The following is a 27222-nucleotide window of genomic DNA, read 5'->3' on the forward strand; positions in this document are numbered from 1 at the left end:
ACAGAGATAAAACAATAGGAGTTTGGTAATATTCTTTTCTTTGTAAGGAATAAATATCAATTTCTTTAGTAGTTTTTCAGTCTTTTAGGATAATACTCAAAACAGTGTAAGATTTCAAGTGCTTTCTTGTTAAATATGATGTGGATATTAAAGATTAACACCACCTAGATTTTCATTCTACTTTTTTTTCTTTTTTTTTTTTTTTTCCTGTTTTAGATTCTTGCCTCTATTGAGCTGCTGGCCCGCTCATTGCCAAAAATTCACCGCAGTGCATCAGAGCCCTCCTTGAATCGGGCCGGCTTCCAGACGGAGGATTTTAGTCTCTATGCTTGTGCTTCTCCAAAAACACCCATCCAGGCAGGGGGATATGGTGCGTTTCCCACCCACTGAGATAAGTTAGAGGAGGGCGCGGGGGCTGGGGGCTGGGCCCAAGGAGGGGGATCGGCGTGCTTCGGTGCTGGCCTAGCCCGCGCGCACCTTCTTTTTTTTTCCGAAGATGAAGCAAAGAATGTGTAGGTTTTTAAAGACTAGATATAATTATTTCCCGACCTAAAACGTATACTTAGCATTGGATTTTCAACATCCAAGGGTTTTTAAAATGCACAGACATTGCTGAACATTTGCGGTGCCTCTCCCGGAGGCTCTGCTTCCTGTTACAAATTGGTTTTGTTTACTGGCTTATTCTAATTATTAAACTTGAATTAAACTTTTCTCCTGCACCTTTTGTTACCAGCCACCACCTGTCCCTCGGGGCCGCCCCCACACACAGGCCTGCAGGTAGGGAGGGGCCCGCAGGCCAGCAGATCTCATTTAGAAAGTCACCAGAGTCGAATAAGTTTTTTTATTCTTAATATTTTTTCTATAACTACTTTTTATTATAATTTGGAAAATATGGATGTCCTTTATTCCCTTCAGGCAATAGACTGAATTCCTTTTTATAAATTATGGGTGCAGGCAACCAAAGACCTTAGCTGAGGAGTGGATGTTTGACATGAGTCATATGGTTGAAGTTTGGATTTTTAGTGGGCAAATAAATTGTGGTTTAGTGATAAATTGAGGTTCCTTTTAAGTAATGTTTCCTCATCATTAAGGATGTCCTTTACACATGGAAATTTAATTTCCTTACAAATGCATTACCTCCTCCTCCCTCAAAAAATCTTGACAGAATTCTGTGAAACTCTGGGGTTTATTTGTTTAGATATCTTTAATTGCCAAACAACAAGGTCCTGGACTTCTTAAAAATTATTACTTTAGGTTATACTTCCCTCTCATGATGCCTTTTTGAACAATCACCTTATCCATGTGTCTCATAAAATTTCTGTGTTCCATATATTCTTTGCCCAGAAAGGTTCTTCTTATGAATGAACGCTCTTCTTTTTTAAATCTCACGGTGTGTAATACTTGTCAGCGCTAACACTGTACATTTTCTTACATACAAAATGGCTGTGTTGTGAGTCATTCTCTTTTACTGGGAACCAGAATCTTGCAGGGAATCAAAAGTGAAAGAGCCAGTGTTGCTGGTGTGTTATCGAAGATTGCCATCTCTACTTGAGAGTCAGTGCCAAAAGCCGGCTTCTTTGATCCGTTTTCATTTATTCAGTTTGGAACTCTGATGATTTTTAAATAGACGGACAGTTCAGGGTTCTGCAGGCACACAGACAACCTCTGCGTAAATACCGTCCTTTGAAGCCAATAAAGAAGAAAATTGGGAAGCTTTAATGATATTTTAGCTCTTAGGTACCACAAATAAGTGTTTAGAATAGTTTCTTGGGGTGCCTGGGTGGGGCTCAGTCCGTTAAGCATTAGACTCTGGATTTCGGCTTAGGTCGTGATCTCATGGTTCATGAGTTCAAGCCCCATGTCAAGCTCTGCCCTGACAGTGCAGAGCCTGTTTGGGATTCTCTCTCCCTCTCTCTCTGCCCCTCCTCCACTCATGCTCGCTCGCTCGCTCACTCTCTCTCTCTCAAAATGAATAATAAAAATAAAATACTTTCTAATTTGAATGGATGAGATTTCATCCAGGGAAACTACCCAGTGAGAAGCATGGCATACCTTTTGCCCCTTTGTCTGGGTAGTTTAAGACAAGTAATACCATTCATGTTATTCAGAATGGTCATGCCTTTCAATTTAGGCAAGAGTGGTGAAAAGGAACATTTCTTATGTTTTCAAAAATAAGAATGAGAAAAGCATAAAAGAATAGAGCATGTTGGAAAACATTAAAATGTAGGATTTCCAAATCCTCTAGTGACATTAGTGATTAGTAGTAATTACTAAATGGGGTTTTACTTACCACAAATTGAAGAGCAAGCAAGCATGTAGCTAATAAAGTTTTTACATTGGTCTGTGGAATGCTCAATGCGCAGAGCTTTGGGCATTTTAAGGCACCGAGTCAGATGATCTTTATATTGATACAGTTCTTTGGTATACTTGCTTCACCCATACGTTCTTGTCTTGGCTCACTGGTTTTCCCCCGCTCCACTGACCGCTGCCCAGCACCCCCACTGTCTGCCTTTGACTCCGTTCTTCGGTGTCCCCCATGCCAGAGGCCTTGCCGAGCTCCTCCAGCCAGAGCTCTGGCTCACACTGAAGTGCGCCTCCAAACGGCACCTGGTAGTTAGGTCTCTTCTCTCCACACTGGGCCCCCGGAAGTGTCTGTGGAAGAAGATGGAAAATCTGCAGGGCGAGATGTTTAGATAGCATGGGTGCAGAGACATAGGGAGCACTAGACTGACATAAGGGAGTCTCCTTTTCTGTTGTTTAATGCTGTCTTGTAGATATTTTCTCCAAATAACGAAAAACATCATTTTTCTAACCATATGTAGAATTAACCTCACTGCCTCGGTAATTGAAACAGAAGGACATTTGTTCTATTGTGACCGCTGTTTTTCTTAAAACCTGAACCCTCAGATATTTTTATTAAAGTTGATTTCCTTTTTCAGCAGGGAGCCTTTTTATAAAATTTATTTTACATTTTAGACATTTTACTAGTCAAGTGATGAGGACTAAGATTTTTCTTCTTGATTTTAAGTAGTTGAGGGATCACAGCATTTAATGAAATGCTTTATGGGTTTTTTTTTCCAATATTAAATATTGTCCTAGCCATTTACATACTAAAGCGTTAGTTAAAATCATCTTCTTGAAGCACATGGGTGGCTCAGTTGGTTAAGGGTCCCACTTCAGCCCAGGTCATGCTCTCACAGTACATGGGATTGAGCCCTGCATCGGGCTCTCTGCTGATGGCTCAGAGCCTGGAGCCCCTTCCCTGCTCATGTGCTCGCTCTCTCTCAAAAATAAATAAACATTAAAAATATTTTTTTTAATCAGCCTCTTTAAATAGAGACTATAACATACCAGCTTAAATGACCTGTGACTCAAGTTGAGTCACTCTCAATGTAAGGAAATGAACTGCCTTTTTTCCTTAATATTATGAAACGAGTACTTCATGACTAAAACATTTTATCAGTTACAGTCTTTATTAGACTGACAGTTATTGAGCATTTCTGTAGCACTTTATTTTACTAAATACTTCATCTCTCCTGTGATAATTTCTCTTAAGAGTTTAAGAAGTCCAGTGTGTCTCTGCCAGAATGTCTGTCATACTTTTGAAACTTCCTTAAAGGTCACCACAAAGAGAGAACGGGACGGGCTTTAGTTTCACGTGACCGCCCCACACATCTGAAACAGTGACCAGTTTGTGTGAAAATGACATACTAGATTTCTCAGAGCACGTCCTTTCAAGAAGTATATATCAGGGCACCTGGGTGACTCCGTCGGTTTAGCCTCCGACTTCGGCTCAGGTCAGATCTCATGTTTGTGTGTTCAAGCCCCACGTCGGGCTCTGTGCTGAAAGCTCAGAGCCTGGAGCCTGTTTCTGGTTCTGTGTCTCCTCTCTGCCCCTCTCCTCTCATGCCCTGTCTCTCTCTGTATCAAAAATAAATAAAATATTTTTTTTAAAAAAGTATATATCAAACTATATGTATAACAGGCCCTGAGGGGCGCCTGGGCGGCTCAGTCAGTTAAGCGTCCAACTTCGGCTCAGGTCATGATCTCACGGTTCGTGGGTTCCAGCCCACACCAGGCTCTGTGCTGACTGACAGCTAGCTCAGAGCCTGGAGCCTGCTTCCGATTCTGTGTCTCCCTCTCTCTCTGACCCTCTCCTGTGCAGGCTGTCTCTCTCTCTCTCTAAAATAAACAAAAACAGTTAAAAAAAAAAAAAAAGAGCCCCTGAAATACATTCAATTCTGGAATAAGAGATAATTACTTAGTAGTATCTTAAAACTAGTTAATAAAATTCTTAGCTTTCAAATAAACAAATCTCGATATTTAGAATATCTAAAATCACAGGGCCTTCCCAAGTGTTCTCTACCCTAATCTTAAATATAGTCCCATGGAAAATAGAACTGTGGTTATTATCAACCAGAAAAGAGATAAAAAGTTTCATTTTGGCCTCTGATATTTCAGGCAACAGTGAAGTTAATATACCAAGATTTCAAAACAGCCACATAGTATTTTGGATGTTTCACTTCAAATAATCCTTATTACCTCAAATAAAATAGGATAGGAGATGGGATAGTAGAGATTTCCAGATATGCAAGAACGAATCTGCTTTTTTTCCCACAAGCAGATCCATCACCTGTACCCCATCTTTTCTTAAATTTCCCCGTAATTTCAGGGTCATATACAGAAAGAGTTTTACTGATCCCTAAACTCTTGAGTCCTTTTTGTCTTTTTTTCTTCTGGACCTAAAGTCTGGCGATGTAAAGAAGTGCATCCCACTAGAGCCCGCAGACAGTGGGAGGATGGTCCTTAGTCGGGGCCTCCTTGCTGTGTGATTCGCAGCGTGTTGACAAGAGTTTGTGCTTGGAGGGATGGTTTCGTGATTTTTTTTAAGGCTTAAGGCTAACGTTTTTAAGTTTGTAGAGGAGAACCCTGTTAACAAAGCGGAGTGTCTGATCATAATCAATGGGAAACATCTGAAGATTTTTTCAGGTTATTTTTTTTTAACGTGGTGCATAACCTTTGACTTAGAATTTTATCCCTTTTGGTATTCCCTCACTTAACAGATTAAAATCTAGCCATTTGTTAAAAATAAAGATTTCTAAGTAAATCCTATTTTCACATTGGCTTCCTTTAATGAGATTCAGACTCTGCCAGATACAGTGATTACTGATTAGAATGTTGAAAATTGCTTTAAAGAAATGTATTAAAATAGTGAAAAAAATAGCAACCTTAAAGCCAGCATGTACTCAAACTCTAAGCAAAGGTAGTGTGAATGTTTATATATTTCTAGAGTCTCCATTAACATAATAGCCTGCCCTGTAAGTTTGGTTCTCCAAGGTCTTAGTAATTTGGCTATTTTTTTTTTCACCAGTGCCATACTCCCTAATCTTTTTAACTTTAAATATGAGGTAATAATTCTTTTAACTTCTCTTGACCTTTTGACTCACAATATCATGGTTACTTCCTTGGTGAAAAGAATTTTTAGATAGAATATCACTACCGGCAGTCCAATTAGTAATAATATTCAGAATAGGAAAACAAGTTATTGTTGAAAATTGTCTAGGGGTATGTTAATAGTGAAAACTCTTCTCCCCCGCCCACACCAGACATTTTAACTCTGCCATTTTCTAGCTGTGAGATATCAGGCAAATTACTTAACTATTCTAAACCCCCAGTTTGCTTCTCTATAAATTGAGAAGGAATAGCACCTGCCTTATAGTTATTATGAGGCTCAGATGCAAATATATGTAAAGTACTCAGTGATACACCTGGCATATAACAGGCACTCAAATAGTCTACTGTTAGTCTAATCACCTAACATTATTAGCATATAGTCTGAGGGGTCAGCCCTCCAGTCACGAGCAGTCTGCTGTTTGTGAGACATAACAGTGTTCTCTCGTAACAGCAGTCCGGAAAGGGATTGGTTACTCCCAGGTTAGTGTGTTCATATTAGTGATTGCTTGGAGCCCCATCACAAGCTCTTATTACGGAAAAAGGCTGGCTAAGTTCCGATAGTTGTCAGTTACTGACGCACCCCCGGAAGGTAACTATAGTGCATGTAATCAGAAGAACCAGCCTCTAGTTACAAGTAGAAGCTCTGAACAATAATGGCACGAAGCCTTCAAAGTCAGTAAGCTAACAATATAGTACCTCAAAGGGACTTGGTGATTTAAAGAATTCCTTGTGCTGACAGGAATGTTCAGTGACACATTCCTATATGTAAATCTTTGGTAGTTTAAGAGGAAATGAACTAGAAAACGGACAGTCTAGATTTTCTTTCCTTCAGTCAAGTGTGTCATGTGCAGAAATCATTTGACCTCTTAATTTTATCTTTTTCCAAATGGGGAGAATTCTTGCTTCCTTTCTACTCTAATGGTGGCATTATAATAATGGAAAGGAGTTGATAATTTGGGGTAAAGTATTCAACAAATCAACCGTATTGTTTTACAATCAGCTTCTGAGAAATTCTGTTCATTGCAGTGGTTTTCAGCTAGATTAGAACCACAGCAGGTACCACCCAACTGGGAAGTTGCCTGCAGACCTGATATGTAACTGATAGAACTTGAACCTTACCCTCTATACTATGTAAATTATCTTTTCTGCTGGGTTTCAGCTATTTCTGCTTTTAAATTCGCTGTGGTGTTGCTGGTTTTGTGAGAGCGAGCGAGTCACCGTGCAGTGAGTTTCAGTGAGGCTCTTCGAGGTCTCTAGGTTGAGATAACTTTTTTAAAACTAGCTCTTGTCCTCCCTCCACAGGAGAATTTGCAGCCTTCAAGTAGCCACACCATCATGGCAACATCTACTCTTATTTCTTAAGTCTTGTGTTCGTACAATTTGTTAACATCAAAACACAGTTCTGTTCCTCAAATCTTTTTCTAAAGATACAGAATTTTCAATGCATAAGCTGGTGTGGAACAGAATGGAATTTCCCATCCAACAAAAGAGGGAAGAATGTCTTAGGAACCAGAATTCTCTGCTGCCAGTGTTTCTTCTTCAACACAAACACCACGAGCATACGAGTCTGCCCGCTCCCAGGAAGGAGGAGGAGAGAGCCTGAGTTCTGAGCCCTGGCGGCCAGGCGTGATGGAGCCGAGCTGCCGCTACCGCTTGGGAGATGGGCTGCGGAGAGCCGGCCGCGGCTCCGCCCCGCTCACCGCCAGGCCCGCGTGTGGCCAGGCCCTGCCGTTTGCAGTCGCCAAGCACCGTTCTCTTCCCTGTTCTGGGATTCGGTCGCGGAGCTCTGTCCCCTAGCCACCGCCGTTCATTTCTGAGGGATGGAACAAAAATGCAGCATGGCCTTTCTGTGGGGTGCGTGTCCAGGCTTTGGCGCGTTTTATCAAGTGAAGCCGTGTAATTTAAATGGAGAACGAGAGGTGAGGACGAGGGCCCTGGGGGTGTTGGAGAAGGAGACGCTGCATCTTGTTCCTGACCTCCTGGGTTCTGGCCTTTGTTCCCTTGCTCACGAGGGTGGCCGCCTAACCGCGCAGGCTGGGGAGCGCTGGCGCACATTGCCTTCTCTTCTCACTGGGTCCAGCAATGAAGACAAGTGTTGGGGATTTTGTTTTCCTCCACAATGTAGCACGTCCTCAGGAAAATACAGTTGATATCTTCCTCCTAAGCTCTTCCAGTCATCAAGTAACTTGTGTGGCTACTTTGTCCAGGGCACAAACGCCATGGCAGTATCTAATTAAAAGCCTACAAAACTGCTTGATAACAGTTTTGAATGTGAGACATTTATGTAATTTAAATGTAAGGTACAAGTTTTAATTTCTGAGTTTCTTCTATTATATTTTTATTAAAAAGAAAATAATTTTCAGATTTAATTGGAATAAAACAATACTTCCCACCCGAATTATATATCCTGGAAAATTGTATTTTTGTTATAGACACAACTTTTAAAGAAAGATCATTATCCTTTTCTCTACCTAAATATGGGGAGTCTTAGCGCAATGACAGATATTCATAATTTTTAAATTAATGGTACTTGCTGGATCCACACTAACATCTTTGCTAATATCTCGTGTTTTCCTCCAACTTATTCCTACACTACATCCTCCATCCTTTTTCCAGTCTTTTATCTAGAATATGCAACCAAAAATAAGAATGGTGGTGTCTCCATTCATGCTCCTCCTCCCTTTCTTCCCAAGCCTGGTCCTCAGAAGGCTGGGTAATTTGGCAGCTGGGCTCCCCAAGCAGAGAATGGAGCAATTCGAGGTGTGTTGGGACTGAGGGAGGATGCGTGGGGCCTGACAGCGGCTGCCTTCTATAGAAAGGGCCGCTGTGGTCCTGAGAACCTCGTCCTTTGTCTTTGCATAAGTGGGAAAGAGAACCTACTCGTCGCTTCCTTTGGCCTTTCCTAAAGGGTGGTATAATTGCAGTAGCAACCAAGAAAGTAACTCCGTATGTATTAATGGCAAATTAATGACAAATACCTCCCTTATCATGAGTCTAGAAACTGTTGCCATGATTTAGGAATGTATATCAAATCAAACGTCCGTAGCCCAACCAAGCTCTGAAGGCAAGGACCTTAAGGAAATTAGGACCTATAAAATAAATCCGGGAATTAGAAATGGGTAGTTAAACATTTCAAATTGTAACTCACCCCACTATCTTTCAGTTTGTTGAGCTCACTGCCATCCGATGCTTTTTGCTAAAGTACCTGAATTCAGAGGAAGGCCTACTGAAAATTCCACAGACTTACAGAAGGTTGTCCTAGTAAAATGGGAAGTATCCTGAAGTTATTAAAAAGTTTGAAAAGCAGTGTGTTTATCTTAAGTTTTACATGAGCAGAGCAGTATCTTACAAAAATCAGAAATTGTAAAGATTCGTGCTGACTTGAAGGGCATCTTGTGTGCATAATGCTGCTTCTCTCTTCAAAGCATCGTTTTATTTTTTCTTTTTAACTACGTCCCCATCCATGCTCGTAAGCTGGTTAGCATGTTCCCTTTACCAAGACTGAAGGGAGCTGGGTTGGGAAAGCAGGCCTGTCCCGCTGGGCTCTCCGGGGGCGGGAGATGGGGACGCTCAGCTTTGGAATCTTCAAAATAAAGTTCGAGGTGATACACATTTTTCTTTCCATTCTATTTAGAATAGGTTGCTGTCTCACTTGAAGAGAGGGAACAGACTTTTTTATAGAGCCCTTAAAAAATTAAAAATAAAATTTTAACATTTCTGTACCCTTTTTTCCATCAAATCGTTTTTTTTCTAGTTTACAAATGACATGACAAAGGGGTTTCCTCTTATTTTTTGATGCTTAGACTACAGATAGACTTGTTGTGAGCTCCTAAGAAGACGCAAGGAAGAACTTGTTTGTGCAAAGCACTTTATGAATAATGTTGTACAGATAGTGTGTGGCTGCTTCACTGACTGTCTTGTAAGGTTGTAGTTACCTGTCTTTTCTGTAACATGGCTGCGGTGCCTTCTATAGTGTATTTTATTTTGGGTAAGGAGAGGTGGAGCCTCCTGGAAAATTTGAGAGCAAACATGAAAGATTGTTTCAAAATATGTAGTATTCCTGATGGACTTTTTGGTCATCAAACTAGAGTGTAGCATCTAGACTTTTGCCACTGAAATAACGATGACCAAAAAGTAATTTATAAAAGGGATTTGTGAATAGAAAACCCAGTGCGATCATTCATACTGATATGCACCTTAAAAGAAGATTTCTGTCTAGCCGTCAAATTCTGGTTCCTGAACACCCAGTGCCTGATTGCACTTAGGTCCTGTAGGATGTGTGGAGCGTCATGGAAGACAGAGTGCCGTATAAAGCTTGTGTGTTACATTGATGTTGGCGTTGGAAGAGAACGAGCATATTATATAGTTACAAAGAGGAGGTAATCAGGACGTCAACACTGGCAGCCAGAAACTCTGTAAACACTGCCCAGGCTCTCCGCTGGTGCACTCCCCACTCTCCGAGCACCCAGAGTCCTCTTCCGGTGACCAGGCAGTGCTGGGGCTGCACCCTCCCAGCCCCGCCTGCCCCTCCTGTGCACTCGCCCCCCAGCCTTGTGTGGCCTCCATCTAGCTTTAGATTGAAGCACATTGCAGGGTTCAGGTGACCTCTTCAAAAAACTACCTCCTTAGAATGAGGTAATGAATAGTTATTTGTTTTAAAATATGAAAAGTCAGGAGCTCTAGAACATGAAGATGACTTAAGATTTTAACTTTTATGTGTACTTGTATTTGAGCACTCTCATTTTGTCCTAGCAGGCATTATGCATTTCAGCAGTAAAACTGAAAAATGTAGCCCAGAGTTTCTGAACGTTGTTGCACGTGGTGCCAGAATCTGCTTAGGGGTGCACTTCCAAAGCCTGACCTTAAGTCAGCTGCATGAAATTAAATCATGACGGTAACAGTTCATGAACGGTGAAACACTTTGCGTTTTCAGTAGGCGTGGCAGGACAGTACATCTTCATGACGCGTCAGCCACAGCTCCGTCACGTGCACAGACCCTTCTAGAGAGACTGCCCGGCGAAGAGGGTAGAATGATGCCCCCTGATAATCTCTTTGGTCTGAGTTGGCATCATTAGCGCTAGAATACCAGCACCTTGGGACGAGCAGACTCCAACCATTGGGCTACTAAAAAAAAAAAAAAAAGAAGAAGAAAGTAACCAGACATGGAAAGTTTACTGTATGAACAGCAGATAGCTTAGAGGTCACACGTTGAAATGGTGTAGGTGAGGCTCTAGAAAAATACCTTGACAATTTGCCAAATGATCTTTACTGTGCCTTCACGATGCAATAAAAAGCTAAAATTTTAGCAGAAATCAGTGATATGTGAAGAGAGCAGCCACTCTGGTCTAACTCAGCTGTGTTAATATTTTGTAGAGCGCAACGTAGACTGCAAAGATCAGTGCACTCACGGGTTTATAGCTGAAATCACATTTAAAAAATGAGAAAACACACAGGTAAATTTTCAGTGAACAAAATTATTTTTTTAAAGCACGTAATCCCTAATAGAGTCAGACATATTTATCACATAGAGCAAGTAGGTTGAAAATTATAGTTCAATGACATTTCTAGAGAAACTTTTTCTACTCCAATAGGTTCTTCAAAGCATGGAACTTTTATATAACAGAAATGTTTGACATTTTAAGGAGTTGCTGTCGTTTGCGGTTGGAAATCCTACATGCTGGGCAGCAGTCCCTTCTCCAGAGGAGGAGGAAGCTAATAACACAGAGGACAGAATCTGATGTTCTCACTTTGCAGATCACTGCCAACCTACACAGTGATTTTTCAGAGTTTAAAATGTAAACTGGCCTCCCAGGACTTGTATGCAAATTAAGTGAAGCTGTCCTGCTAATGCTGTTTGGGGTGCCATGGGGGGCCCGTTAGGCGGAGGCACTGGGGCAGTCAGGGACACGGCCAGCCGGTACGAACTGGACACACTCCATGGTGTGTATTTTCTATCTTGTGTCATTCCCTGCTACCCCCAGGAAAGGCCCTGACTCTGTCCAGCGGGCTCTCGGCTGTTGGACTAAGTTGTGTTACTGATGCCCGCAGGTTGTTGAGCCCCGAGGAGGGCAGGTTTTCTGCCCGATGTGTATATTGGCCAGAGGTGAGGGAGGTGGCCGGTGTGCTCTGCTAAGACTGAAAATACTGGTAAGATTTTTGTTTAATCAGCACACTAGAGAGTAAGCTTTGTTCTGTTGTCTTCTGATTACTTCACTTCTGTTCGGACAGAAATTGACATTGAGTCCTAAATTTTGCCAGTGGCAGAAAGGGTAATTAACAATTTCTATCAGGATTTTTAAGGTTGAGGAGGACAGAAACGTTAAGTCGTTCAGTCTTAAAGTAAAGCAACTGCTTTATTTTAACACGCATTAAGGATGGTTCGTCCCCACCTCAAAGAAGTGATGAGGTGGATCTTTTATTTCAACATCCACAACTTCAGCTGTTAATTTTTTAATCCCTTTTTATTTAATTTTTTTACCCGTTGACACTCTCTACCCAGCTGTTAATTTAGTTTTATTAATTATTAAATTCGTTTTATTAAAATGTTTAATTTTATTAAAATGTATGTTACTTAACAGAATTCTGTTCTAATTGTAGTGCACGAGGACACAGCCAGCGTTATCGTGTGTGTGTGTGTGTGTGTGTGTGTGTGTGTGTGTGTAGGTTGCGTTGTAAGAACTCAGTAGATCGAAGTGGTCCTGGAGAGCAGCCGCAGTGTTTGTCCGAGTCAGTACCCAACCCAAGGTGCGGGGCAGCTGCTGCCGCTCGGCAGGCCGAGCCTGTCGTCCAGCGTCGCGGGCCGCTGGCCGGCGTCACCGTGCGTGGGAGCCGGGCTGGAAGGTCGCGGAGGAGCCTCGGCAGAGGAGGGTTCTGCTTACAGAGGCAGAGATGGGGTTAAAGTTGCTTTAGTACCAGTTTTGTGTTGGAAAGGATTCCGTCTTGCACCTGTGCGTTACGCCTTTTTCGCCCCACGTGTGGTTTGGTGGAAGAAACTTGAGACAGCACAGGCAACAGAGCTCACGCAGGAGGCACAGACGTAGAGAACGTGGACACGATGGGAGGTGGGCGGGTGTGGGAGTTAGTGGGCTAGGGAAAAATTGATGTGATGGTGGGAAATAAACTATAATTACCTGAAATAAAATGTAAGTGCAATAAGTGTGCTTTTTATTCTAAGCTGTGAAGTTTTTTAAAAGAAATCATTCCTTCCTCATACATTTGTGTATGTTCCATGGCTGATGAAAACCAGCAGTGGAAACATAATGCCTTTTTATTCCTGTTAATTACCAACGTAAGTGGCTAACCTTCATGTCTTATTTATCTTCATGTTCTAATAGTTTACATACAGGAGTGTGCGTGTGTGTGTGTGTGCGCGCGTGTGTGTGTGTGCCCTCCTCCATTCAGAAATGCATTCATTGGGTCCTCTGTTCTTCCGTTGGCCATGCCACAGGTTATGTTCTTGATCTGGCCATCCTGATAGAGCCTGATTTGAAGGACTATCACAGTGCTCTGTTTTTGTGGTGTTCTCATGTGTTAGTTGTACACTCTGACGCTTTCCTCACTCAGCAGTAGCTTTCTTAGGAGTGTCCAGCTGATGAGGGGACTGAATCTGACCATTCCTCGACACACGTCCCTTTGAATTCTAGTTCAGTACTTAGGATTGCTCTTTGGTTTAAACCAAGAAAAAGGAAATCACCCCCCTTTTCATTTACTTCTTGGTTTGAGGACAATTCTTCTAGAAGGGAGAGGAGAGGAAAGCCCTTCATGTTTTCACTGCAGTGAATTAACGGCTCTTGGCTTAGCACTCCGAACCTTACGGCCATTCACATTCACATTCCTCTCTCTCTTGCAGCCAAAGGTTGGTTTGGCTTTAGTTCGCTTCGGTTCCACTCAAGCATTGAAAAGGTTCTCCTGGAGTCTGGGGTGTGCCCAGTGAAAAAAATGGGGACTTTTAAATTGTCCACAGACCTCTTTATACCTGCTTTGCAAAAATTACATGGAGTAACTATTTTTAAAGCTTATTTTTCAATTCATAAAAAAGACATTTATTTTCAGTCAAATGGATAATGTCTCCCCCTTGTCCCTCAATCCTCAATGTTTGCTTGAACCTTTTTTTTTTTTTTTAAAATCTTCCCCATACCCATTCCTTGATACTTTGGTTCTTTCCTGCTCAGGTCCCTTCATTTGTACTCTCGAGTTTTTTTCATGTAAATTTGTACAATGGAAAATATTGTTCAGTTTGGATAGAAAGCATGGAGAATTAAAAAGATAGCTGAAATTCAGATTGAAGAGATTTATTTCTGTGTAAAGTTATTTAAAAACTCTGTATTATATAAAAGGCAAAAGTTCTATGTACTTGATGTGAATATGCGAATACTGCTATAATAAAGATTGACTGCATGGAGAAGCCTTTATCCAGCGTCATTTTCTGGCCCCGCCCCATTCAACGACGCACGCAGCCGGGTTTTGACGGTACTTCCAGGGAACGCGGAGCCCGGGAGCTGCGCGTTTTGTTTCGTACACGTCAGTCACTGCTTGGTGGGGAGAAGTTGCTTGTCTGAAAAGTATTTTTAAAGTAAGTAGTCCGGATGAATGCCCGGTACATTATACCAACTGCGCGGTGGCGGCGGTGGCCCTCAGGATGTTGTGGGGCTGTGGGCGGACTGCTGCCCTCCAGTGGCTCAGTTGAAGTGCGTGCAGTAACTGAGTCATTGAAGTAATCAGTCCGGAGAGGTTCCCTTTGAATTGTAGCTTTCCAATTTCTTTGACGCAACTTCCAATACGTTTTATGTAGGAACACAGAATGTACTCGTAGACATGTATTTGCAACTATGCACTTGTGGTTTTCACTTTGTTTTTTTAATGCTAGTTACCCCAGAGAGTTCATTTGGTGCATAATTTCATGAACCGCAGTCAGAATGGCTCCTAGAATAACCGGAAGCTGTGTCAGGTAACGGGCAGTTTCCACAAGAGAGGTCAGCCATGTTGAAACGTCACCTGGAAACCCTCCAAGAACAACTAGAGGGAACAGAAGAATCTTCAGGATGGCACGTTATTTGAGGAATCTGGTTTCTGTTTTTCACGCCACTCCAACTAACCATAAAATTCTGCGGAGACCAGTACTTTCTCTGAACTGTAGCTTTCTCACCTTAAAAACATTTTTGTAATACATTATAGAAACTTTTCTTTTAGAAACTCATTTTTTTTAGTTTATTTTTGAGAGACAACGCAAGCAGGGGAAGGTCGGAGAGAGGGAAACACAGAATCTGAAGACAGGCTTCAGGCTCAGAGCTAGCTGTCAGCAGAGTCCGATGTGGGGCTCAAACCCACAAACCATGAGATCATGACCTGAACCGAAGTCAGACGTTCCACTCACTGAGGCACCCAGGCGCCCCTAGAAACTCATTTTTAAATAACCTCCATACATGGTTACAACTAAGTGATTGGGGCCTCAGATTTTACGAATGTACTACTCTGCGAAGTTTCCTTAAAATTTAGTCTAGAACATGAACACTAGTTGATACATGAAATGTATGTATGGACATTCTGTGATCAAGCATTCTGCCACACTAGTTTTGAAATTTAATCAGGAGCTATGATCCCGGGACCTGCTGTCTGGCTTACGTAGTACTCCGAGGTTCACCAAATGCTAGTGCAGACGGAGTTCTTTAAGATATTCTGGTCCAGATCCAGGGGCGCCTGGGTGGCTCAGTCGGCTGAATGTCTGACTCTTGGTTTCAACTCAGGTCATGATCTCAGTTCATGAGTTCAAGCCCAGCATCAGGCTCTGCTGACAGTGCAGAGCCTGCTTGATTTTCTCTCTCCTTCTCTGCCTACTTTCTCTCAAAATAAACTTAAAAAAAAAAAAAAAAGATATCCTGGGTCCAGGTCCCCTTATTGTCCGATACTCCATAGGAATCCCCAAGGATGTCAGGGCCGACTCCGGACTTGTGTTTTCAACATCAGAAGTAGGCACCGTTTTCTCTATGTATGTACGTATGTGTGGTTTCCTTTTGGTTGTAATGGCTGCAACAAAGTCTGGACAGAAATGGGTGTTCGCTTTGTGACAGTGAGTTCGTAGCTAGAAATGGGTGTTGTGCCAGGCATACTCCACTCGCCCCTGCTGTCTTTGCCAGTCAGGCAAGCCCCTGCTCAGGCAAGTGACAAGAGGCAGAGGCCTAGCTGCACTTCCTGTTTCCTCCTCTACACTGTGGTCCCACTGACACCCTCTAGGGGGCAGCGGTGGCAGACAACCAGGTTGACCTCTTCCAGAGAAGTTTTAGGGGCGCCCAGAACCAAGAGGACTTCTGCACCTTCCTAAACATGCGGACGGCCAGGGTTCCTTCTGTTGTACCTCCCTTGTGGGGTTTGTACTTGGGGTTTCCAACGTAGGAAACATTATAAACTTGTGTTAAAATTTGACGCTTGATCTCTGTTGCCATCAGTCATTTCTTCACCACCTGCCTTTCCTTTTGTGAAGGCCCATCTCTTCCCTCCATCTGGCAAGCAGGCCGATCCCCAAAACTTACTTAGAGCATACTTTTTGCTACTCGTCAGCACGGGAGGGACATCCTAAACATCTGTCGTTTGACAGAGCGGGGTGACACTGCATCTGCCGAAATGTTTTCACATGATGAGTCTGAGACTTTTCTATAAAAATCAGGCTGGGATTCAAGGGTCACTCTAAACTTAGCTTAGACCAATCGTCTAGAAATAACAGTTGCTTACATTTAGAGGTGACTTCCTTCACAGCAGATGTGGTTCTGGGGGCTTGATGGGCTAATGCATTTAATCTAATCCCTCTTACAAATGAAGAAGTTGAAAAGATCAAGTAAGTAATCTGCCCAAAGTCACATCATATAAATGGTAAAGCAATGAGTCCAACCCAGCAAGCTTGACCCTCAGAGTGAATTCTTAAGCACTTTGCCAGTTTTTCAAACGGAGTCCCACTGGTGGTGGGAGACACCGTCTGTTATCCGTTTTAGAATAAGCGAAGTTAATGTGTATCACAGGTAAGTACTGTCATAAAACTTTTTGGATTATACACAAGCCTATATTGTAGGTCACAATGTAAAACTATTTGTGAGTAGGTCATGATCAAAAAGGTTTACACCACGCTGTACTGACTCTCAGCCGATCTGGCCCGGCCTAGGGCCAGCCGGCAAGTGGGCCACGGACCGCAGTTCTAAGTGTAAGCTTGGGCAAGTTCCTGCTCGGGGCCTCAACGTCCTCGTCTATACTATGGAAAGGAAAATGTGGACTTAATACAGTTACCACATGCAGAGTATTTACCACAGTGCCAGGCCCGTAGTGAAGCCATGAGCTTTCTCTAACTCTATGTGAGCATCAATCAAATGTACTTAACTTCTCCGTACCCTCTCCCACTTTGCTTTCCCATACGCTGTATGGCTGACCCCTGAACATGGGTGTGAACTGTGGGTGAACTGTGGGTCCACTTATACATGATTCTTTTGGATAAATACAGTCCTATAAATGTACTTTCTGCTTATTTTCTCTAGCTTAATTGTAAAATAGTATATAATACAGATAATGTGCCCGTTTGTTATCAGTAAGGCTTCCAGCCAGGAGTAGGCTATTAAATTTTGGGGGAGCCAAGTTATACCCGGACTTTTGACTGCACGGGGGTGGCACCCCACCTCCTGGGTGGGTGAAGTCAAATATGATAGGCTGGAGGCCTGTGACTTTGCAAGAAGGCCAAGGACAACTTCTGCACCAGTTCAAACTGGTTTCACAGACCAAATCATGAAAAGGAGGATGCTGTATGTGAAAGCCACACTAAGTTTAGAAGACTGCTGTTTTCTAAAGTTACCTTTGATTCAAATCAAGCGATTCTGCTTTCTAAGGCAAAGAGCTAATGGGATTATCCTTGAGTTCGGGTACAGATGAGTACAGATCAATAACGCACTTTGTTGGGGGGAGGGGGGTGGAGAGAACAAAACTTAGACCTAAAAAGTACAGAGAAGACGTGGCCTTTTAAAGATCTTAATAGAGCTAACAGCTGAGCCCGCACACTTACCCAGGTGAGTGAGCACAAAACAGAAGCATCTAGCAGCCCCGCAGCAGGCTCGTGACTGCTGCAGCGGGGAGGGGCAGGGACACGGTCCCCCTGGCCTCAACTTCGCTGCCCCTGTGCCCACTCGTGACAACGGAGGACCGAGGATCACCTCTGTTCAGAGCCTGCCGGAGGCTTCTCACTGCGTGGAACATAAAATCTAAACCTCGAGTCCCCCCGCCTCCTCGCCTAGGGGAACCCAGCAGACTCTGTGCTCCTTGTCCCTGGATCACTCTCCCCTGAGACCCTCACGGACGGTTCCGCCGGCGTGCTTGGGTGCCTCCCACCCAGAACCTCGGCACCCACCTATCCGCAGCACATCACCCCACACTATCTCCTTTGGAGCACTTAGTAAGTCCCATGCAATCAACGTGTGTCCATCTTCCCTTCCTAAAGACTCAAGTTCTTAGGAACTGAATCACCTTGGGGTGTCTGGCTCTTGTTTTCGGTTCAGGTCATGATCTCGTGGTTTCGTGAGTTCAAGCCTGTGCTGGCAGTTCCGACCCTGCTTGGGATTCTCTGTTCCCCTTGCTCTCTGCCCCTCCCCCATTCACGCTTGTCTCTATACATTAAAAAAAAAAACTGATTCATCTTATCAGCCTTGTTCAGCAATGTATTCCCAATACTTCAGTGGTCAAAAACTAAATTAAAAATATAGTTATGCTTCTGGGCAAATCCTTAAGCCACTCTATGCCACAGACTTTTATCTGGGGATAGAAGAAAATTCTGTCCCGTCAGAACTGTGATGCTACAGTAAGTTGAAAAGTACTTTGAGGGGCGCCTGAGTGGCTCAGTCGGTTAAGCGTCCGACTTCGGCTCATGTCACGATCTCACGGTTCGTGGGTTCAAGCCCTGCATCAGGTCTGTGCTGACAGCTCAGAGCCTGGAGCCTGTTTCAGATTGTCTCCCCCTCTCTCTCTGCCCCTCCCTTGCTCTCATTCTGTCTCAAAAATAAAAATAAAATAAACATTATAAATTTTTTAAAAAATACTTTGAAACACATTTTAGAGAAAGTGGACTGGCTTATTTCGCCAGTATCTCCCATCCCTCCTGCCATAAGAATTCCTAGTGAGGCCCGTATCTCAGGTCCCCAAACGGCCACTCCCACCACCCGGCCCGCGAGCGATACACACACACGAGAAATGGGCTCCACGAACCTCTAACCTCTGTAGGCCGGGCCGGAAAACAGCAGTAGAGAAATGGCAAGTCTTCCCATTAACGGTCAACATGCATACGACGGCAGCACTCACTAGGGGGAGGCCGGCCCCACGCTGCAGTTCGGGGCAGGTCAGGCTGCTGTCACTGCTCCTCAACGTGCGACCCTAAGGCAACGTTACTTCATCTCCTTGAGCCTGAACGTCCTCACTGAGAAGTGGAGCTAATGTCTGTCCACACCCTGGGGAACCCCCGGATCCAGTGAAAGGGCCTGTAACCAGTCGGGAGCACAGGAAATAATCCAGTGCGGGTGGCTGTCGTTATCAGAAACATCCATAACTCAGCTCCTCTTTCTCGACCAAAACACTTTAATTTACAACTTTCAGGTACGATACAAAGTCCGCAACCTCCTGGAACGTTCCCTTGGCTCCTGCAGGGACACGAAAGTAGAAAGCTTTAAGTACTTTTCTTTTCAATCATTCATATCCGTGAGTTTTGTTCACTCAATCATTCAAGCATTCGCTGAGCACCAATCATGCGAGCAGTCTTACAGGGAAGCAGACCACCTTCCTTTCTCGAGGTTTATAGTCTCATCCTTGAAACAGAATGTTCCTGACTGTGTGAGGATACTGGGAAGTCTGGAAGGAGAGGAGGCTTGTGCTGGCAGTCGCGTCGCCAACGGCAAGCCGGGTCCGGGGAACGGGGACCCCTGCTTTACCCAGAGCAAGTCCAGGGACACAAAACAAGCTGTGAGGCAGGTTACCCACCTGCCCTGAGGGGACACGTTTTCCTGTCCCCCCTCCTCCCTCCACACCCTAAAGCTGTTGTAATGTGCATGCCAGTAGTTTTTTCTTATAAAAAATTTTTTAGTGTTTATGAGTGAAACAGGGAGACAGAGTGCAAGCAGGGGAGGAGCAGAGAGAGAGGGAGACACAGAATCTGAAGCAGGCTCCAGGCTCCGAGCTGTCAGCACAGAGCCCGACGTGGGGCTCAAACTCACAGACTGTGAGATCATGACCCAAGCCAAAGACACTCAACCGACTGAGCCACCCAGGCACCCCTAAATTAAGCTACTAATTAAAATTATAACAGCAATACTACTAATAGTATAATGTAACCGGAACACTTTTTCATTTAATGCTTCCTAGCCTTTAATTCCTGAAAATAAATAAAACCATTTCCAAGGCATTTTGAGTGATGGCAATTATTAATGCATCGATTGATTTAAAAAACATGTTCCGGGGCTCCTGGGTGGCTCAGTCGGTTAAGCGTCCGGCTTCGGCTCAGGTCATGATCTCACAGTTCGTGAGTTCAAGCCCCGCATCGGGCTCTGTGCTGACAGCTAGCTCAGAGCCCGGAGCCTGCTTCAGATGCTGTGTCTCCCTCTCTCTCTGACCCTCCTCTGCTCGCGCTGTCTCTCTCTGTCTCTCAAAAATAAATAAAAGACATAAAAAAAAATTTTTAAAACATGTTCCATGAGAATGTCTTAACCCCTTAACCTCCTCTCCTTCCAGACTTCCCAGTATCCTCACACAGTCATGAACATTCTGTTTTAAAGATGAGACTATAGGGGCACCTGGGTGACTCAGTCAGTTAAGCGTCTGACTTCAGCTCAGGTCATGATCTCACGGTTCATGGGTTTGAGCCCCGCATCAGGCTCTGTGCTGGCAGGCAGCTCAGAGCCTGAAGCCTGCTTCCAATTCTGTGTCCCTCTCTCTCTGCCCCTCCCCTGCTCATTCTCTGTCTCTCTCTCAAAAATAAAATAAATGTTAAAAAAATTTTTTTTAATAAATTAAAAAAAAAGAGTCTTTGATCAGTAAATAGATAGGGGTGCCTGCGTGGCTCAGCCAGTTAAGTGTCCGACTCTTGATTTCGGCTCAGGTCATGATCTCACGGTCATGAGATCTCGCCCTACAATGGGCTCCGTGCTGAGGGTAGAGCCTGTTTGGGTTTCTCTCTCCCTCTCTCCGCCTCTCCTCCGGTCATGCATGTGCACTCTCTCCCAAAATAAATTTTTTTTTTTAATGGACAAATGGGACCCTAAATTGTACATAACTTAGGAAAAGAGAATTTTTTAAAACAAACAGTGAAAAGGAAGAGGAGACCAAACATGAGGGGTGGAAGGAAGACAGCAAATGTGGAAACACTAAAGGCAGAAGCCAGGCACAGTGCGGTCAACTGTGCTTCACGCTTGTGGAAAGACCATCCCAGAGTCCGATCACCTGGACGGACACTGGGCAAACGAGTTTACGGAGGCGCGTGGGCCACACCTGCTCGGGAAGAGTTCGGTCAACGCTCTCAGTCTTCACCGTCAGGGAGGATACCTAGTTCTTCGTCCGTCCACTGGGAAGGATCTGGGTACGGAAAGTGACCCTGGGGACAACCATTAAAAAAAAGTAAAGAATCTACATATATTCCATACAGTGAATTAAATTCAAAAGGAAAAACATACAAGGCCACCCACAGCCCTTGACATGCCACGGGAGCCAGTTCCACTACTTTAACTACTGGATGGTCCAGCTGTTCTTCGGTCTGTTCAAGAGGAGCTGTGCCCTGAGCTTCAGTGTTGCCCACGCTGGAGCCACCAGCCCGAGCCGCATTTCAGTATGTGCCTGGGCAGAGGGAGGGCAGGGAGAAGGAACCCCACATCTCGACCATGAGTTGAAGCCCTGGTAAAATATAACATCCCGAAGTGTCCCGTCATTCCTGCCAGGAGACCTGGAAGCCTCACTGGGCTCATCCGTCTTCAGGGCGTATTTAGTGGCACCATCATCTCGGGCCAAGCAGCCACATACACTCCTGACGCCTGACCTACACCAAGCTAGGGGCATCCACGTGCTGCCAACTCACAGACGCTAAGCAGCTCCCTCCAGGGTGACAAGGGCACAGAGTTCTAAGGGAAATGGGACAGGAATCAACCTGATGCGTCAAAGACCTGTGCGCTGAAGACGTTTTTCCTATCTAGATCGACAAGCACAGATTTCAGCGGCTTATCGGCGTAATGCCCTAGAGAACAGTCTGTGCGAAGGTGATACAAGCTAAGGCCAATAACACATTAGGAAGCTTCCAGCAGCTACCTGCTCTCCTTGAGACACATTAGCCCACCTCTCTCCCTCCCCAGCCTGGCCGCCCTGGACCCCTGCAGACTGGATGACATTCAGCATTTTAAGAAATCAAAGTGTGAAATGGAACCCAAGGAACCCCCGGTTCGGAAGGTAAAAGAATTTGTCTCTAGTCTTCCTTCCAAACATGGCAGCCTAACAAAAACCGTAAGAGGTGGACCGCCGACATGTACACCTTTGGGTGGAAAAGGCCAGAGATCATGTATTTCCTGCATGTACCCAAGGACAACGTGGTAAAGGGATACATCCACGTAGCAAAACGGTCTACAGACAGGAAATAAAAAAGCTAAGCTATTAATATATTAGTAATAATCTAATTAATCATAACATTCTATTAATATGTTAGACCTGTTCTCCTGCACTTACCAGCACAGCATCCGAGTCATGCCAAAAACGCCAGAGAATCCAGAACCACATGGTCCCGCTGAAGAACTCGGCCTGGAGCACCTGGGACCTGGTCAGCTGGGGAAACTCCCTGTACCGGGGCTCGATGTGCGCCCCGCCACCAGCACTGTGACACGGAACAAAGTGTTACGCCGCTTGGTACCTCTTCGAAGCAAGGAGTCATCCACAGGTTTAAAGTTAAAATCTAGACACCCAATCTAACGTTTTTTTAAAGTTTTATTAATTTATTTTTGAGAGAGAGAGAAAGCACATAAGCAGGGACAGGCAGAGAGAGAGGAGACACAGAATCCGAAGCAGGCTCCAGGCTCCGAGCTGTCAGCACGGAGCCCAACACGGAGCCTGAACCCACGAACCGTGAGATCATGACCTGAGCCGAAGTTGGACGCTTAACTGACTGAGCCACCAGGCGCCCCTAAATCTAACATTGCCCATCTCCTCCATGAGATACAGGATGACAGAGCTCCACATTCCCTCGAAACTCATTTCTCATAAGCTTGCTTTTGAACTTATTTGGCAACAAAAAACTGCCTGGACTGATGTTAGATTATTATTTCCCATTAGTCATTATTTATGTATTTTACAGCAGAAATAGGAATGTGTTGATAATGGGGTACTGGCCCCCGAGTTTTAGTTAAGGGATGTGAACCTGCAGCAGTAGGTCACTTAGCTGATCCAGAAAAAGGATTCGGCAAATTAATTTTGTTCCGTTTAGCCATCTATTTCAAAGGCAAATTATGTCCTCTGCTCTGTTACAGTCTTTATTAAAAGGCCACTCTATGGAAACAAAGACTCAGCAAATTCTTTTTTTTATTTACTTATTTATTTTTTTAGTAATCTCAACACCCAAGGTAAGGCCAGAACTCATGACCCTGGGGTCACACGCTCTTCTGACTGAGCCAGCCAGGCACACCAGCAAATCCTTTTTTAAGGAAGCTAATACTCCTGAACAGAGCAGGGAGCCTCAAACAGTAAGTCCCAACAACTTTTTATGGGGTTTGTTTTCATTTTGATATTGACAAATGATGGGACACAATCCCTAAGGCTGCAGTCATTTTATTCAGTTAGATTATGATTATTATGGGTGGACTCGAACTTGTAATATAATTTGTACTGAATGGTGTCATTGTCAAGATCTACTTAGCTGCTATACATAGTCTAAGACACAGAAATTTAAAGAGACTTTCCATGTAAAATGTGCAGTATTCACAAATTTCACTTCAGGGAAGTCTCAGCTTGTGAAACAATGTTCTCCTTTGTGCAGCAAAGACATGAATAATATACCCAAACTGCACTCACATTTCTTCAAAATGTGCTGTAGACTTTGTAAACATCGATCTATGGTTCCTGATACGTATCACCCACTCACTACCCTTACAGTCCTCTCCTGCTCTTTTTTTTAACATTTTTTAATGTTTATTTACTTTTTTGAAGGGGGCTTAACCCACGGAGCCGCCCAGGCGACCCATCCTCTCCCACTCCTAAAGGTTAATAACAATGATGGTTTACTGTCTTCCATGTGCCAAACACCAAACTAAGCATTTTATATGTTTGCCACTTATTTTCATAACGCTATGAGACAGATCCTATGGTTATTAATGTTCACAAATGAAAACACTGGAGGATTATTTGGTGGCAAAGCCCAAGCTCTTAAATACTGCCTACAAACAACATTAATAATTTTCTCATTTTATGAATCAAAGACACAGTTCTTAATTAGCATTCTCATCAGCATGATACCACACTGAAGAGATAGTTTCATTTTTATGTAAATATTTATCCAGTATGTAACACATCTATTTGGAAGGCTCTACATAAAATATTAATGGATGGTATAAGAGGTGATTCTTATTTTTGCAAATGTATTTAAGTTTTTATTAAGTTTTTTAGGTTTATTTTATTTATTTAGAGAGAAAGCAAGGGCATGAGCAGGGTAGGGGCAGAGGGAGCAAGAGTCCCAAGCAGGCTCCGTGCAGATAGTGTGGGGCTCAATCCCCCAAAACATGACATCATGACCTGAGCTGAAACGGAGGGTCTGATGCTTACCCGACCGACCACACAGGTGCCCTTAAGTTTTTGTTTAAATTCCAGTGAGTTAACGTACAGAGTACTATTCGTTTCAGGGGCACGACAGTGATTCAACACTTCCCCTACAACGCCCAGTGCTCATCACCTACGCCACCCAGCCCCCCACCCGCCTCCCCTCTGGTAACCATCAGTTTGTTCTCTAGAGGGAAGAGTCTGTTTCTGGGGTGCCCCTTTTCCCTGCCTTTGCTCATTTGTGTTCTTAAATTTCACATATAAGTGAAATAATACGGTCTTTTTCTATGACTGCCTTAATTCACTTAGCATTATACTCTCAATCCATCCATGTTGTTGCAAATGGCAAGATTCCATTTTTTTAACAGGATTTTTTAAAATAGTGACCACATATTACTTTTAAAACGGTCCGTAAAGCATCACTGCTTTACAACCTGAAGAATATATCACACTGTTTCTGTAATACCATCATATGCCAATTTTATTTAACAGTATTTATTCAGAATCTATCTATGCATATAAATACTTCATTTTACAAACTTTGGGGATGAGAATTCAATACATTGTAACAACAAGCTTCTTTGGTTTTATTTTTTTTAATGTTTTATTTATTTTTGAGAGAGAGAGAGATGGTGTGAGCAGGGAAGGGTCAGAGAGAGGGGGAGACACAGAAACTGAAGACAGGCTCCAGGCTCTGAGCTAGCTGTCAGCACAGAGCCCGACGCAGGGCTCAAACCCACGAACCGCAAGATCAAGACCTGAGCCACCCAGGTGCCCCTCATTAATTGGTTTTAGATAGAAGGGCCCATCAGTTAAAGTCATTAAAATAATATTTGAGAATTATAGTTCAAACCCACTACAGGAACTCTCCACTTTTCATCATTGCTAGAGTGACATGTTGTTTTAACTATGACTTGAAGTGGGTCGTTAGGGTGCCTGGCTGGCTCAGTTGGTGAAGCATGTAGCTCTTGATATCAGAGTCGTGGAGTGTGAGTCCCACAGTGCGTGGAGAGATTATTTAAAAAAAAAAAAAAAAAAAAAAGGGCACATAGGTGGCTCAGGTCATGATCTCATGGTTCATGGCTTCGAGCCCCACATCGGGCTCTGTGCTGACAGCTTACTCAGAACCTGGAACCTGCTTCAGATTCTCTCTCTGCCCCTCCCCTATTCACACTCTCTCTCTCCTTCAAAATAGACATTAAAAAATTTTTTTTAAAGAGGGGCACCTATGTAGCTGAGTCAGTTAAGCATCCAACTCTTGATTTCAGCTCAGGTTATGATCTTGCCGTTAGTGAAGAGAGCCCCTTGCTGGGTTCTGTACTGACAGTGCAGATTCGGCTTGGGATTCTCTCTCTCCCTCTTCTCTGCTACTCCCCTGCTTGTGCTCTCTCTCAAAATAAGTAAATAAACAGTAAAAAGAAACAAACAAACTCCCAAGGCCAAACAGCCAGACTGTGGCAGAGATGACATTTGAACTGAGGCAGTTTGAGGCCACAAGCCTGCCTCTAACCACTACCCTACCCTGCCTCTTAGAAAAATGTAAATGAGGAGCTAAGGGGCCTGGAACATCACGTAAAAATCCAATGTTCTACTCTCCGTCCTGCTCTTACTGAATCTCTCCGCACTCCTATTCATTTTTGGCAGACGTGCCCCTCTTGGCGGCCCAGCCCTATGCTCTCCAGCTGAATTTGTGGGCTGCCTCACAGGTGGCTCCGCTACGGCGCATTCTCTTCATTCTGGTGTTACAACAGTGAACCCCACTACAAACTATGGGATTCGATGATAATGTGTCAATCAGTTCTGCCAAACGGAACATTCTCATGGGGGAATGATGATAATGGAGGAGGCTATGCATGAGTAGAACAGGGGCCTTATGGGAAATCTCTGTACCTACCCACTCAATTCTGCTGTGAACCTAAAACAGCTGTAAAAAATAACTTGAAAAAAAATTCCTATATTGCCCAAGCATCCACTTTTGGCTCTCTTCTCACCCTTCGGCTCTCTCCCTGTGATCGCCTCTACAACCTCAGAGAAATCATCCCCCACCCTGAAGCCAGAGTAATTGAAATAAAATCTGGTTATGTGACATCTAAGCCTCGCGGGGATCGCTATCGCTTCCGTTAGAAATCCTCCAGCCAGGCGTGCGGACATTCTCCCCGCTACGCCCCAAGGTCTTCGGAGGCACCTCTGCCACTCCTGGCCTCGCACCTGACGCTTCAAAACACACCGTCCAGGTTCTTTCCTCTACCAGAACCCCCTCGCCTTCCCAACTCCTGCTCTCGCTCCCAGGTTAGCTCCAGCTTGCCTCCACCTTCAACTGAATTTCCCAAGGGCAGGCCCCCCGAGGGCAGGAACATACAGAGTGCCGGCGCCCACCGCCCCCCGGCTCTCCCGGTCCCCCGCGTCGCGGACCCGGACTCCAAGTCCCAGCATGCCTCGGGGCCGAGGTCGCCGGAGAGACCCGGTCCTCCCCCAGGTGCCCGGCGTCAAGGTGAGGGCGTCCCGAAGACGGGCGCTTTCCGTTAGAAGCAGCCGGGCCCCTCTCCCAGCCAGCACTCACTGACGGACTCCACTGCCTCCAGCCGCCCCGGGGCCGCGGCCTCGGAACAAGTGGCTTCCAACCCGAAAGAAAGGCGCCAACCGCGTCAGAGCCGACATGGCAGCCCGCGTCCCGATGGCCGTTCCCAGGCCGCACGGCCTCTTACGTCACTTCCCCCCGGCGCCCCGCCCCGTGACGTCGTGGCGTTGCCCCTCCCGTCTCCCGGAAGGGGGCGTTTGCCGGGAAGGGGGACAGTACCGTTGGAGGCTCCGGGCTTCGGGCTGCGCTTTAGGACCCCCTGTTTGAGCGCGTGTGCTGAGAAACCAACACGGAGTCCGCTCACTCGCTCCTCTCTGTTCATCTACACGGTGTTGTCCCAGCTCCATCCGCTCCTCTGCCTGCTCTCCTGAGCTAACTGCCTTCTGGACCCTCCAAGGCTG

The 27222-nt window shown here is 44.5% G+C and overlaps 2 protein-coding genes across 7 annotated transcripts in view; one reads left to right on the forward strand and one right to left on the reverse strand.

The window, feature by feature from the left end:
* The window catches only part of BRAF (B-Raf proto-oncogene, serine/threonine kinase), a 144760-nt gene extending 130902 nt beyond the window's left edge, over positions 1-13858 (forward strand). For 4 of the 6 annotated variants that reach the window (XM_029922542.1, XM_029922547.1, XM_029922553.1 and 1 more), the window contains 2 exons: positions 217-370; positions 6882-13858. In XM_029922542.1, coding sequence (XP_029778402.1) covers positions 217-370; positions 6882-7057 — 330 coding nt within the window. In that variant the 3' untranslated portion in view covers positions 7058-13858. Of the gene's footprint in view, positions 1-216; positions 371-6756 lie in introns of all 6 variants that reach the window. The other 2 variants (XM_029922560.1, XM_029922567.1) reach the window with 1 other exon arrangement.
* A 5168-nt stretch (positions 13859-19026) lies between these two features.
* NDUFB2 (NADH:ubiquinone oxidoreductase subunit B2) lies at positions 19027-26959 on the reverse strand. Its single transcript, XM_029922584.1, has 4 exons — positions 26804-26959; positions 22168-22312; positions 20950-21052; positions 19027-19109 (listed from the first exon to the last, which is right to left on the reverse strand). The coding sequence occupies exons 1-3, from the start codon at positions 26899-26901 to the stop codon at positions 20978-20980; spliced, it is 318 nt and encodes a 105-aa protein (XP_029778444.1). The 5' UTR covers positions 26902-26959; the 3' UTR covers positions 19027-19109; positions 20950-20977.
* Between the last annotated feature and the right edge of the window lie 263 nt (positions 26960-27222).

Source organism: Suricata suricatta, chromosome 2 (genome assembly GCF_006229205.1).
Source record: "Suricata suricatta isolate VVHF042 chromosome 2, meerkat_22Aug2017_6uvM2_HiC, whole genome shotgun sequence".
Taxonomy (NCBI): domain Eukaryota; kingdom Metazoa; phylum Chordata; class Mammalia; order Carnivora; family Herpestidae; genus Suricata; species Suricata suricatta.

What these genes read in the sequence shown, in the direction of transcription:
- NDUFB2 (XM_029922584.1), bottom strand. Translation starts at nt 26,901, where the DNA reads ATGTCGGCTCTGACGCGGTTGGCGCCTTTCTTTCGGGTTGGAAGCCAC. An exon ending in GGAGGCAGTGGAGTCCGTCA is followed by an intron (nt 22,313 to 26,803) that starts GTGAGTGCTGGC and finishes TCCGTGTCACAG; the next exon opens with TGCTGGTGGCGGGGCGCACA. An exon ending in ATGACTCGGATGCTGTGCTG is followed by an intron (nt 21,053 to 22,167) that starts GTAAGTGCAGGA and finishes GGTTGTCCCCAG; the next exon opens with GGTCACTTTCCGTACCCAGA.